We start from the raw sequence: 14,135 nt of genomic DNA on the forward strand, positions 1-14,135 counted from the left end.
GGTTACAACTCTTCTTCAATAACGCCCCGTAACTGTGTTATCAGTAAATGACGAAGGACTTTCCTGTGACCAGCATACGCAACCCCAACGATAGATATAACTGGCAACGGTGGCTACATTTGTCATCATGGTGTTTTCATTCTCGCTCCGAGATCTTTTCCTTGAAACACAGCGCAAAAATATTTTCCCAGTTAACAAAGCCATAAAAAACCTCTCATATGCACTGTGGCTACTTAGGTGAGTGAGATGCCCAAGCAAGACAATAATGTCAAAACAAAAGAGTACAAAATAATAATATTTTAATATTATGTAAACACATGGACACAAAACAATATCAAAATATGTTAAAATATCTTGGACAATAATAATAGAAAATGGGACTTTCTTCATGTATAAAAGTGAAAAGAATGGTACTAGGAAGTAATAACAAAAATATTAGTAGAGGAAACTCTACTCGCTCAGTAAGCAAGCTCAGCACGGACTCAAACACACAGTATATTGAAAGCATAAGTCTGTAATAAGATAATGATAAAAAAAATAATGGAAGGAAGATACAACTAAAAACATGCTGTCATGAGCAATGGATGTGTTTTCATGAACTTCATTACATTTTATGTGCTAACAAAACAGCCACTGATCTTTGCATTTTAATTTACAAGAGCCAAATCTTCAAACCTATTCAAAGCAGTCCGTTTGGCAATCGAAGAAATCCAACAGCTCCGGCAGCTACCTGAAAATGAAGAGATTCTCATTAGTTAGCTCTCATTATTTTTACTGTAAAAACACAACAGGCTGAAACCAGGGTTGGGTCCGGTCGGCAGCAGGCCTGGATACGGCCGTGACCGCTGCTGCGTCGGGTGTCCAGGAGCACGCGGAGGAGCGTGCCACCGAGGAGCTACATCACGTCCGCAGCCACGGGCACGCGTGCGTGTGGTAAAGCAGCAAACCCCAGTATTTCGGTGAACGAGGGTCAGGTAAATGGGAACACAAAACTTAATGTGAATGTCGTCTTGGAAAAAAGATCAGGTCCGGAAGGTGATTTCCCTGAACAGAAGCGGCACAAAAGCTTCTCCAAGTCCATGAGCAAACGCCGCGGCAGCCCTGCCGGGAGAGGAGCTGCTATGTGCCATGCTGGCTCTGTCCCTGCCCTTCCTCTCCGTCAGGATATGGCTGGGGCTCCTTCCACCCCCAGGGTTTCAACATTTGTGGCCTGGCCTGATCTAATGCTACGTGATTATTCATCTTTTTAAACAGCTGTTTTCCTGACTGTGAAGACACTAATTCAGAATAAGCTTGAGACAAAATGCATCCCTTGGTAACGCTACTGCTGCTATTGGAGAGAGTCTAGAGACTACATTACAGCTTTATATTTAGCTAAGAAAGTTACCCACACTGGACATATTACCAAGAATCTATGACATTTTCAGTTTCCAATTAGCTTTAGCTAATTCTTGTTAACAAATAGTTTAGGATTAATATTTTCAGACAACTTTCACACTGTTAACATTTTTACAGATGTTTAAATATCTTACAAATTTTTACCCTATTTTTACAAGCACACATTCTTATTTTCAGAAACCCTCATGTGAGATATGAAAGTATCATCAAAGTCTATAAATATAAAAAAGATGGAGTGGCTTTCCTAGGAAGTTTCCTTTTACTCACCTCTCCATGTGAATCACTTACTCTAAAGGCACAGCAAGGCTTTTTATTGCTGCAGCCCTTGCCATAATTTATATTGGAGGGTGTAAACGTCTGAAAAAAAGCTCAGGCTCATGAAGATCCGGTACTTTGAAGATGTGATCTGTAATATTACGCATTGCATCATTGTTTTCTATCTTAAAAGGGGGTGGCATCACCGCAGAGCTGCAGCTGTGCACCAAGCCACTGTCTCATCATGAACGTCGAGGCAAAGCCCAGACTTGTAATGCACCTGCAAGTTCTCTAATCTTGCTCTAATAGTACTGACTAAGCACTGGGAAAATTCTCAGACGCTTGTTTACTGAAAATAAGGATCTTTTAAAACTGCAACCATATTTGAGTGTTTTAATTAAGCTGTAAAACTTCAATAACTGGGATCCACAGGTGTGAAATGGTACAAATTGATCAAAGATAATCACGTACCTTCTGGTGTGGTAGGTATTCAGCTCTTCCTGGAGGACAGAGACTCTTTTCTGCAGAATATTTACCTGTAAAATATAACCCACGTGAAAATAGTGTACAAAATTAATAAATTTGCACTCATTTCATAAAAGGTGTTTTTCTGGTGTAGCCTGCCTAAAGAAAATGCAATAACACTTTAGTTGCACACTAGAATTACTACTTGATAGAAGGTAGTTAGCTTGGCTTCCCTGGCCTCCCTCCAGCTGCACACTGTCCACCCCCTTAGGAACAGAGTCAAAACGGTTTTTAAACTCAGCTGGTGGTACCATACGGGTTATGCATGGGTTTGGGAGCGCCGGTTCTACTCTGAACTCCCATATGACGCCTGTGCTCTGACCCCTGCACTTTCGCTCTCATGATGAAGGTACTTACCTGTTCTTCAAGTGTATGAAAATTAATGTTTATTAATACACTGTGGCCACTTTGGGACCACTCACCAAGAGCAGACAATTGGGCAGCGTACTTTATATTTAGCAACGTTTCTAGAAAACTTTGCCCAAGCCTCAAGTATTTTCTTTCTTTTTGTTTATTTTTATCACTGCTCGGTGCTTTTACCCAGCCTATCCTCTTCATCCTCCTCCAACAATAAATAATCCTGACAGGTGCAGAGATTCCACTGCCCTTCTTGTCTGATGTTTTCAAACAGGAATTTCAACGATTTTCGAAGACCAGGACACCTGTGCTTCAGAAAGAGCCCTGCTTTCTGAGTGGTCTGCGACGACAGCGTACCGCTGGAAATACAGCCAGCAGCTATGTATTTCTGGGATAGCACCCAGGTTTTAATGTGTGTAGTTACTTCTACTCTTTTGAAATGCTGCTGCTGCCTACAGAAGCCCTGCAGGTGGATATCAGATTCTACTTTTTTTTAACTCATTAAAAGGTGTGGTATTCCTATATTAGCTCCAGAGTTACGCTTCCTACCAGATAGTGCTAATAGTCAACCACACTTTAAAAATAGCTTTTTACGATCCACTGGAAATAGATTTTCCCAGTAGATCCTTAACTCTTTATTTCCCACTACTATTTAAATGAGAGCATCACTTCCATTAGGTATCCCTTGATATGTAAGCAGAGTGTTTACAACCATAGTGTTGAAGTTGTGTCACTGCTAGCATATAGGAATATGAAAGTTTTCCCTATAAAAATTTCCTACTTCTATTAAGGGCACACATTGCCAGGGGAAGCATCTCATGCGTAGCAAAAAATGCTACAGAATAACCCTTATGCACTGTAAAGAGAAAAAAAAAAAGGGGAAAAAACCCAATACATTAAATTACCAACCATCTCCATGGAGAGAGATTGCCTAAGAAAGAGAAATGGAGAGTTTGTAGGTCTATAATTGCTTGAAAAACGGTCCTGAAAATTGGTATAAGGCGTGTGCTGGTATCAAGCCTAAACTAGTATGCTGTGTCCTCAGGGCTTTTGCTCTTCCCAGAGCTCATGGACAGCTCTGAGTCACCAGCACTGCCCTGTCTTTCTCTCATTTCTTCCCTTCAGCCCAGGACAGATCCCAGTCCTTCCCAACACGTTTAAATGCACAGTCCTGCACTGGGCCATACGCGAACACTGACAGTGTTTTCTTTGGATTACCATCATTCCACATCTATGATCACCCCTCTTTACTCCTATTTATCATTCCTCATGTGAGTTCAGGCAATGATGACATTTTGTTTTCTTCCAGCTCCTAATATACCGAATAGAAAAGCATCAAATAACTTCTGCGGCAACCATGTACAAGAAACACACCCAATTGACTAGTAGTTCCCTATTTACAATGACATTTTGATATTTCCGTTAGCCAATTTAATAGTCTATTTCATATAAATAAGATTGATTCTGCATTGTTCTAGATGAGCTAGTTTTTTGCAATATTAAAGACAAAGCATTACAGAATATTAGAGCCTCTTTATATAGGAAAACGTAGAAATAACACAATGATCATTTGGACTAGTATCTAAAAAAGAAATATCCCATTTGCTTTATTATATAGGCTGGAAAGAAAACAAAATGATTTCTAATTCTCTTCTGTACCCTTTACATGAACTCTTTAAATGATTCCTTCAGGAGAAACAGGGTAAGGAAGATGAGAGATAACTGTGTGTAATATTTGAAAGGTTGAGAAAAAACCCTGAATACTGAATACAGCATAATTTCTACTTTCAACTGCCAACTGAAGCAAAATCTGGGATCAAAAGATACAACATGGTAGCTTTCAAGGTGAGGAAACTAGAGAAAAGCCTTGTGAAAGATGACTGAGTGAGAAGCATGTGAGTGCTGCCATAATTTGATTTTGAGACTTACTCAGTACTTTTGGCCAAACTTTAGACAGTCATATTATCTTGTCTAGAAGAGATGGGTTTTATCCAGTCTAAAAAGTTGAAGATGAATAATAAGAATTTACCTGAGATTTTAAAGATACAATAGTGTCTTCAAGTTCCTGTCTCAAAGATGCTGGCATCAAACCTTTGAGTGTGGTTTCATATTCTTGTCGTATATGGGTCATCTGTAACAGAACAAAAAGAAATTTATATATAAATGGTTACTCTTGGAAGCCGGTGAGTAACTTTTTTGCTTCTTTTGCCCAAATTGGAGTCCAAGTAAATGCAGAATTGTGATATTAAGGGAAAGGGAAGGAGAGAGAAGAAAGATCGGCAAAGACCTGTAAAGAGCAAAAGAGGTAAAAAAGAGGAAGAAAGGGAAAAGAAAACATAAGAATAAAGAATATATGGAGAGGAGAAAAAAAAACATTAAAAGGCAAGAGTAAGGTATTTGCTGGGACATGGTCTGAAGAAGCAATAATCATTCCTAAATCTAGCTCAACAGAGCATTTATACAGACATACATTTTGCCAACTGATGGTCACAAGTTTTCTTTTTGCCTTTGGTGGGATCTGAGCCAGGTCAGGAGAGTGATATCTGCCCCTTACTCCCTTAGACAAGTGAATTACTGTTTCCCAAGATTTTTTTACAAAATTTCTCAACTTCTAGGTGCTTTTAAGGACTTTTTTTTATTCATCATGCAACTATTTTTCATGGCACTTTGTGTCTTCCTCAACTTCGTTGAGGCTATGGGACTTTCAACAAATAGGTTTGAGCATCTTAGACAGGTTACAAGGTCGGATGTTCACACCAAAACAGTTACACCTAGAGGAGGAGATTTTAGTCCATAACCTTACTCAACAGATGCTGAGGAAACAGTACAGTTACAAAGCAGTGTTACATGAAGACAGATCAGCTGGAAGGATTGTGTTTCGTATCTCTCCAGCGTGGTTGTATTTGCCGAATCTTGACCCAGGAAAAATATGGAGACCCTGGTTCAGCTCTGTCCATCAAGTCGTGCAGGAATGCTCACACAGTTTATTACTTGGCTGAATCAGGGCCTCACATCTGTACTTAACTTCCAATAGGATTAACCGCTTAATTCAAATTAAGCAAGTACTTAGGTGTTTTTCTGGATTAGCAGCTGAATATGTAAATAAAGGATAAAAGGGATTCAATATCAGATTAATTTATAAAATATCTTTAAACTTCCAAATTGAACCTTTTTTCCAATGATTTACACACCAATGCCATTCTGTGCTAATTTTGTTTTAGTTACCGAATTGCTTAAATCTACCATTGCAACCACAAATCAAAACCTCAGTCTTACATCTGAAGAAGGCACGAGTTACAACTTCCAGCTCCCAGCTTGCAAGGAGCGCACATGCTTACGCACGTGAGAACCAAACACAAAGTTCACTGCAAGATGTGCCAATTACCATCGTACGGAAAAAGCAGGTCATACCAAAATATGCATTATGCATAATACAATTATCAATACAAAAGGAATAAAACAATCTGATGAAACTTTAGGAAAATTCTGTCTATGAGCCATTCTGACATGCAGAAGAAATCTCCAAATCTCTATGCAAAGAGGCAATTAGAGGCTTTCCTTGTGAACTGCAAGTAAGTGATGCCACTATGCAAATCTAAAGAAAAAAAAATGGTGAGACAGGAAACCTTGTTTGAACTCTGCTTGTATATAAGCCAGTGATCAAAATTTATGTTTTTGAAAGTTACGCCAATAAATCTATGCTACTATTTCTATAAAGGCTTACAAAGTTATGCATAGGTGCTTTGCCAGGATAAATATTTTCTGAGCCAACAGCTCATTTGGGTGGGGACCTTGATAGAGCAGAAACATATATTTCAGTTAATTCAACATGTTCCATTTGTTCTTGGCGAGACGGGAGCAGAAAGAGGCAGCTAGAACAGCAAAATGCTTTTATTTCCTGCATTTTGAATAATAAAAATCTCTTTCAGGAGTAAGAGGATCTGGATGATCACCTTGCCAATATATTGGGGTGACCCAACCAGCTCAGGAACTCCATCGCAGGGGCCTGGCTCGCACTCAAGCTCTGCATTTACAGGTGATGCAGGTGTCAGGAGCTGAGCCTGGACTCCGGTATAACTCCTTACACCACGATCTAGCCATGCCTACAGAGCACCTAGGACTCACACCGGCTTCCTCAGGTGCCAGGCACGGAGCAAGAGCCCCTTATTACAATTTTCCCTAGAGGAAAGTCAAGAAAGTTTCATTCTCAGTAGATGCAACAAAAATTTTAATACAGCCCTGTGAGTGAAATAATAATGTTCTAATTGTGCAACAGCCTTCTTTCAACCCCTCACTGGTTTTAATAGTTTAATCTGCAAGTGTCCTCTAAATACATGCTTTCACAACGCTGTTAATGTTTGCTATTAACTCTGCAGAGCAGCAAGGGGATTGTTGCCTTTTGACAAAGGTGTTTCTTGGAAAGTCGGGAAGAAATATGTTCTGTGCTTTAAAGTATGGATATATATTACTGGGTCGGCTGAAAATGGAGAAAGAAAATGAGAAACAAGCCCCGGTAGCTGAAGCATTGCTTGGGGCTGATTTCTTACTCTATTGCAGAGAGAAGACATGCACTTTTTTTGCAGTGAAAACTGTTCTTTGGGATACAACTGCAATTTGTTTACTTGCTAAGACAAAACATGTTACTTTCAACTGTGCTCACTAATAATTGCATCACAATAAGATGAAAACAAGATCCCAGCTGTTTCCTGTCATATTATGATAAACAACATGCTGATATTTTTGGCTGAAGTTACTATCAAGGTTTATTGACCCAAGAGATTAAAATAGTGCATGGCAAAAATCTAAATCACTTCTTATAACTGAAAAATAACATACAGTGGGCTAATGTATACTAATTTTAATGGGGGAAGGTTTTTATTTTTAACACTTATTTTTGACCAATGAAAACTATGTCTGCAGGGATTTTTTTTTTTTTTTGTGCCTTAAAGGCTTTTTTGTTCTTTTATAGCCTCAAGCTGCCTCCCTAGGATCCACAAATACTGTGTCTCCTCTTGCACTCTTGAGAGATGTTTAAAATTGCAATTCTTCAGCCCTCAGGAGGGCTTTAGTCTGCTGGATGAGGATAGCTCTATTTCATTTACTGTTGTGTTCGTTTTTCTTCAGTCCTGAGAAAGCTTTTTTTGAAAATTCATTTTGGTGAGTTGATTTAATCCATGAACCCCCAGGAAGGTTTTATAGCTTTTAATATTAAGCTGCCACACTGGTCTTTGTTTATTCAGGTTGGTGGCTAACATATGAGGTTTAAAGTTTTGCCATCAATCATCTTTGGTGTCAGTAGAAACAACTGAAAGCTGAAGTTGCCACACATAGCTCATGTATGCTTAGTCACATGATAAATTAGAAAAAAAGAGACAAATATTCACACAATTCTACAAAGTGATGCAAAAAGCAGGGAAGTTATAATTTCAGACTACAATGAGACCTTGTCACAGCTGGGCATTGACCATTCTCCAAAGAGATAAAAGTTGGCTTTGACGCCCAAAAGAAAAATATCCGAACCTGAGCTTTCCAAACCAAGTGGTCAGGCCCGGCCCAATGCTTTTCAGTAGCGTAAGATGAGTTTCAATTTTACTTCTTCAAGGAGTTTTCAGGTGGCAGAATTCAGTTTTGCAGCGACTCGTTATTTCTAAAAGCTTCAGAGGGATGTTTGTGGGGCTGGGTTAGAAGCAGATGGGAGCACGGGACCTATCGGGAACAAGTCCCATTGGCACGGAGCTGCACTGTAGTCACTCTCCTTCCTTTTTGAAAGAAACAACTTCAGCACATCCAGGAGAAATACAGTCTCTTCAAGATGACCAGATGCATTTTAGTCCATGTGCTAAGAACAGCCTGCAAAGCAGAGGATATTCTGCTTCTCTTCTACGCTTTGCTATACAGCCATAATCATGCTATAGCTTATTCAGGTTCCCGATAGCCAGGTCTCCCCTTCTTACTTCTGAGGGGTCTGTGATGCTGAGTTTATCATCCAGAACACACTGGCCCTGGTGCAAAATCCCCGTCTCATTAAAAAAAAAAATTAAATTAAAAAAACCCAAACAAATGCAATCTTCTCCAGATCTCCCAACTGTAAATTACTTTATTTGGACCGGAGGAGCATAATGAAAATGCAAAAGAACCTCTGAAGTACACGTTGCCAAAGCAAATGAAGGGACCACAGAAGAGTTGTTCAAGTTCCTTTAAAAAAAAAAATCTTGTCTCGAAGGGCATGAAGTTAACATTTTGTTTACGTCAGATAAGAATCAAAAGGCAGTTCACTTAACTAAGGTGGTGTGGTTTTTTTAGTATCTTAATTTCTGCCTGTTTATAATATTTGTGAAGGATAATAATTCCAGCTGTGCCAGGAAACACTAGGATAGTGACCAAAAGGCATAATTGGGATAATTTAATTATCAAATTTTCTCCACATTTCAGGGGGAGTAAGATGAGAAAAGTGATTTCCTGTCTCTCTCAAATCCTTTCCTGTATTATTTAAACAATGGTATGTTATAATGCTGTTTAAAAGAGGAATCTCTTTAAAAAGGTTACGCATCTGTTCTGCAATACACATCTCTGAAAGAAGACACGAAAGATCTGCTGTAATAAATCTAAAGACAGGTTAGGGTACCAACAAGGTAAAAATAACTCCTTCAGCCTTAGGCAAATCATTTAATCTCAGACTAAAGTCTCATTCTTCTAAATGAGGATAATAATAAGAATAATATTGCATAGGTCAACTTCATTCAGGTGGTGTGAGACTGCTTAAGTAATTTTCTGAAAGCATTTTGAAAAGGGCGAGCGAAGGACAAATTACTACGATGCCACCCCAATTAAAGAATCCCCAATCAACAAAAAACCAAAAAACCAAACAACAACCCAAAGAATGTCAAAGTAATGATTAATGACTGCATGTTTGTGTTCTCCCTAATTGCACCGACTCCTCCTTTGCTTCTCAGCACTCCTAAACATAAAGTGAGCGTAGCCCTACTCCCAGAAAAATGCTACAAGTCTATATGGGCCCCTTCCTCCATCAGCTGGCCTGGGGGACGCTGGGCAATGTCTATAACTGAGGAACCAAATCTACCAAAATCTGCAATTTCCTTAAATTTCAGATCTCTCAGGTTTCTTTTGTAAAAGAATATTTAATTGGAGCTTGAAATCTTCTGAAACAATTTTTCCCAACGAAGGATCAAACAATGTATCCTTTTTTTCAACGAAGAGCAAGGTCTGAACATTTGTCATTTCACAATATAATCAAATACGAATATCCGCTGTTTTTTAGTGCACATACTCTCTTATTTCAGGCAGTGGGAATTGCTATTCTTACTGTGCAATGTACATTGAAATATTGTTCTTCCAGATTTAGAGAAATAGAATGCAATTTGATACAAATGTTCTCAAGTTCTTAAGAGAAGTAATGAATGCTATAAATTGCATGAATTTGGCTCAGTTGAAAACAGTAACTAAGCAAGATCAGCTGAGCAAGTTATTTTGTCAAGTGTACACCATGTTGTTCTCCACTGAAAAAATACTGCTGGAGAACCTCCTCTGTTCTGACAGTTTCAATAAAACATAAATTGGTGGCTTAGCCGTCCTCTTTGTTTTTCTGTCTTTAGCTAGTAAACCATCTGAGCGTCCAAAACATTTTTGCCTTGTTGTTTCACTAATCTGCTGGGACCTCCAGTTACGCCAAGCTGCTCGCTGCACACTGAACTTTCTGCTCCAAGTCGTTTTTTTTTTTTCCAACCTGCATCCAAGAGGCCTTATTCTTTCAGTGACTCGTACTTCGATATCTTTTTTTTCTTAACCAAGATCTCCCACCTGGAAAATCCTCTGTTTGTAGTTAAGCAATCTGAGTCTATATAATTCATAGCTGCAAAGGAAGGGAAGGCGAGCAAAGCTTTTTTAAAAAAAACACCAGTGGGCTGCACATGGCAAGAACGGCATTCTTGGGATTGCGCGAGTTGGAGAGGAATAAAAGCTTTCACTGTCAACACCATAGAACAACCAGGAATGCTGTGGCTAGAAAATTCGCGCTGTTCTCTCAACCTCCCCCTCTCCAGGGCTCCGCTATTGTTCCAGCTGGGTTTTGGAGGATCCCCGACTTCTTTTCCCCTCCTTCCAAATGACTCATCGCAGATGCCATCTTTGTCCCCGAGCACTATTTCCTTCAGCTCTTGTCAATGCTGTCCTTTCATCGGCCGGAGAGGTCGTTATTGCACCACGAGGGTCCTCCCCTCTGCAAGGCGAAGGGGACTCAGAGACACGGCTCACACCCCCTGACCTGGAGGAACAAAACCCAAACCAGTCCGGCCACTAACCAGCGCTGCCAGGCCAGAGCTGAAAACACATGGTGTTCATTTCTGGCTCTGTCGATTCCTAATACGCTATCCAGAAAATTAAGTCTGAAATAAAGCTGTAAGCATCCTTGACACCACCACTGGAATGTATTTATGTATTTCAGTTTTACATTCCAGCATGTGTTACCTTCTCTATAATCCTTTCCATCCCGGGGTGGTTCAGCAAGTCAAGGTTTCAGCGTGTGATATGCGGAGGTGCTGAGTGCTCGCTAACGACAGCGAGAGCTGACAAAACTCAGCAGCACGCAGGATCAGGCTCAATATTTTCACACTGACTGTGTGAACAAGCAAATCTTTGTAGATAACAATCAGCAGCTACTTTTACTATCACCATTTCCCCTCTTTCAAGAACCAAAATCTAACCAGCACCTCGACTGGAAAACAAGCTGTCAGGTTTACAAAGCATTGCGGTTGGTAAGTCTGCTCAGCTTTGGACTGAGTGGGGTGACGAATGGGTGGGTGAGGATGGGTAGTGCTGGAGACAGCCATGGTTGCGCTTCCCTGAGGGACTTCTGATGGATGGCATTTGGTGCTGATGAAATTGCAATCAAAATAATACTTTAGAGTTTAAAACATGTTAAAGATCAGCACAAAGCTGGCCTTCTCCAGTCCTTTTTAGCTCCATCCAGGCACCTCATCACCTAGAAGAAATCAATGGGACAGCTCACTAATTGAGCACTCATCGCTGAGAGCCCACACTGGAGATGAAGTGTCTCTGCTCTTCTCTTCTGTCATCTGACTGGCTCCTCCATGCATTCCCATTTCTTCTTTTTTTTTAATTCCCTGCATTAAATACCAGCATCATTGTCCCTTGTAGTCCTACTTTAAACACTTCTGAAAGAACAAAATTCCCTTAATTGATAATATGCAAGCAAACCACAGATGCTCTCAAATGATGTGCTGCTCTCTTAAAAGAAAGATCTCTTTCTCATTCACTACCATTTAAGACGAAGAGCTAGAAAACTGACATTTTTAAATACTCTCTAATTCCTGCATGCTGGCATATGCTTCTATTCTTTTTTGGTAAAAATTCTCTTTTTCCTTTTAACTATTTGTTCTGTAGTTTCTGTTTCACTGTCTTTCTCCAGCTGGCCACTTCGTTCCAGTAATTCATTCTGTTCTATGAAGTAGGTATATATTTGTGTATTTTCCAGTTGTGTCTGATTACCAAAGCTAACATTTGATCATTGACTTCCACACGTACATCATCATCATCTACCTCTTTTCCCTTTGACAGTTGCAGAGTTAGTGAGAGCCTTCTCTCCCGCAGTTCCTGCCATATGGAGCTCCCGGGAACTTTCAACTCCATTGATTTCCAGCTCCTTTCAAATCCCACCTGCAAATCTGTTTTTCTGTGCTTGAATCTCAGCTTCTATCTCCTTCTGCTAATCTGAAACTTCATGCTATATAGTATAATTTACTATTTTCGATTTAATTCTGCATTCCTTCCATAGTAGGCTGCTAAAGAAAATGCTACACAAATTATAAAATGTCAAATGCAAAGTTATGATTTATTGTAACAGTCTTAATTAAAAATTGGGGGGAGCGTTTGTATTAATGTGATTAATGAATATATTAATGGAATTGCACGTATGGTAGACACTAACCAATGTAAAAGTGGTAGAATTGGGCTCCAAATAATGTCAGTGGTCATTTTATGGTACCTAAGTCAACATTGCCATACACCTATAGGGGGACCTATATCCATGAAAGGTCCCTTAGAGAGATATAACCAGAATCAGTCTGATTTTTCCCCATCAGCCTCGATGGGGAAGTCTGAAAAGAGAACATCATACTGAGAAATGGATGCTTTGGTCTATGTACACCAAACAGCCTGGCCAGTGTGCTCCGACTCACATCAGATTCTTCACCACTTGTATGTGGCTCTCCAGCATCTTCTTTTCAATAAAAATGTTTTAAACTTGAAATTTGTTCACCATAAGGAGTTAGAAAGGGAATTTTCTATTGTGCTGTCTGCAGACATTGAACCAGCAGATTTTCAGCTGCCAGCCGGGGGGATGTTTGTCTCCTACACTTTTATCAATATATATACATGTATGAAATGCTTTACGGGAGGAAACCAGCTGAAGTACAGAGTACCCTCCTGACCCCAGGGCTTGGGGGGTTGGCAGAGCAATGGATGGACAGGAGAAGGACCCTCCTCACCCTCGCACAACTGCAGAAAAAACAAGCGCTCTTCAAATACAGCCTCTGCGGTCTGTGCTGGTCGCATAGAGAAACTGCAGGAACTATTTTAACGTGACAATATTGGGTGTCGCCGTTCTTGAAAGTCACGGTGGAAACTTCTTTCCGGTTCTCCCTCTCTTCCCCATCGCACCAGAGCCTGCTCAGCCCTGGGGCCAGCGCTGCCCGCCCAAGGGGTTAATCGCCTGGTCCGCGGGCAGTGACAGTGCAAGGGCTGCTCTCTGTGAATCACTTCTGCGGTTAAGATCATTCAAATCCATACTCGGCTTCCCATTTCTGTGGGAGCAGAAATGGGTCTCTGGGGGAAAATTTTTGGAAGCGTTTCAGCGACGTGGGTTGAAGCAACCAGAGCAAATGGCAGAATTTCATCACTGCCTCCAGTGCGCGCCAACTGTTTGTTTCTCAGTTTCCAAAATACTCCTCGGCTCTGCAAACCAAAGGCTGCCTAAATCCTCCTCACCTGCAGCTGGCCACAAAGCAAAGCTTTCATTTTTAAATACCTACCCTAGAGCTTTCTAGCCTGATTTTAGATGACTCTAACACGTCCCGAGAAAGACAACCCTCTGAGAAAGTCTGGAAGTTGAAGGCAGGGGCCCCAGAAGCTCTGCCGGGCTGTCGCGGTTACCTGGGGCACCTGCAGCAGGAGAGAGGTTGGGTTTGCAGCAACCTTCCTGCAGTGGTTCACCCACCTCCAGACAGAGGAAAGTCCACCGCTTCCACGTGTTTTTTCCAGAGCATATATAGCAGGGCAGGGTGATGGAAGTGAGGGCAAAGATTTTCTGTGAATTTATCTGATCGCATTTATAACTCCATGATACCTTTAAAAATGAGTCTGAAAAGAAACACGGACCAAAAGCCCTAAACCAAAGGGATAATAATATTCCTCAAATCCTCCAGTCGTCGTTGTATTAAGAACTATTTGGGACCATACCCTGGACATAGGCATATGTCACTCATCTCTGTCTTACTGATTCTTTACTCCCAGCTCCACAAACCTGCAGGCAGTAGCACTGTTCCCATCAAGGAGAAGGTGTGGCA

At 40.6% G+C, this 14,135-nt stretch overlaps 1 protein-coding gene across 4 annotated transcripts in view; it reads right to left on the reverse strand.

The window, feature by feature from the left end:
- Window positions 1-320: 320 nt before the first annotated feature.
- The window catches only part of CEP112 (centrosomal protein 112), a 175,211-nt gene continuing 161,396 nt past the window's right edge, over window positions 321-14,135 (reverse strand). For 3 of the 4 annotated variants that reach the window (XM_052807763.1, XM_052807765.1, XM_052807766.1), the window contains 3 exons: window positions 4,565-4,666; window positions 2,125-2,189; window positions 321-730 (listed from right to left, as the gene is read on the reverse strand). In XM_052807763.1, the coding sequence (XP_052663723.1) occupies window positions 727-730; window positions 2,125-2,189; window positions 4,565-4,666 (171 nt within the window). In that variant the 3' untranslated portion in view covers window positions 321-726. Of the gene's footprint in view, window positions 731-2,124; window positions 2,190-4,558; window positions 4,667-14,135 lie in introns of those variants that run through there. The other variant, XR_008238246.1, reaches the window with a different exon arrangement.

The sequence above is a fragment of the Harpia harpyja genome, chromosome 14, assembly GCF_026419915.1.
Source record: "Harpia harpyja isolate bHarHar1 chromosome 14, bHarHar1 primary haplotype, whole genome shotgun sequence".
NCBI lineage: Eukaryota > Metazoa > Chordata > Aves > Accipitriformes > Accipitridae > Harpia > Harpia harpyja.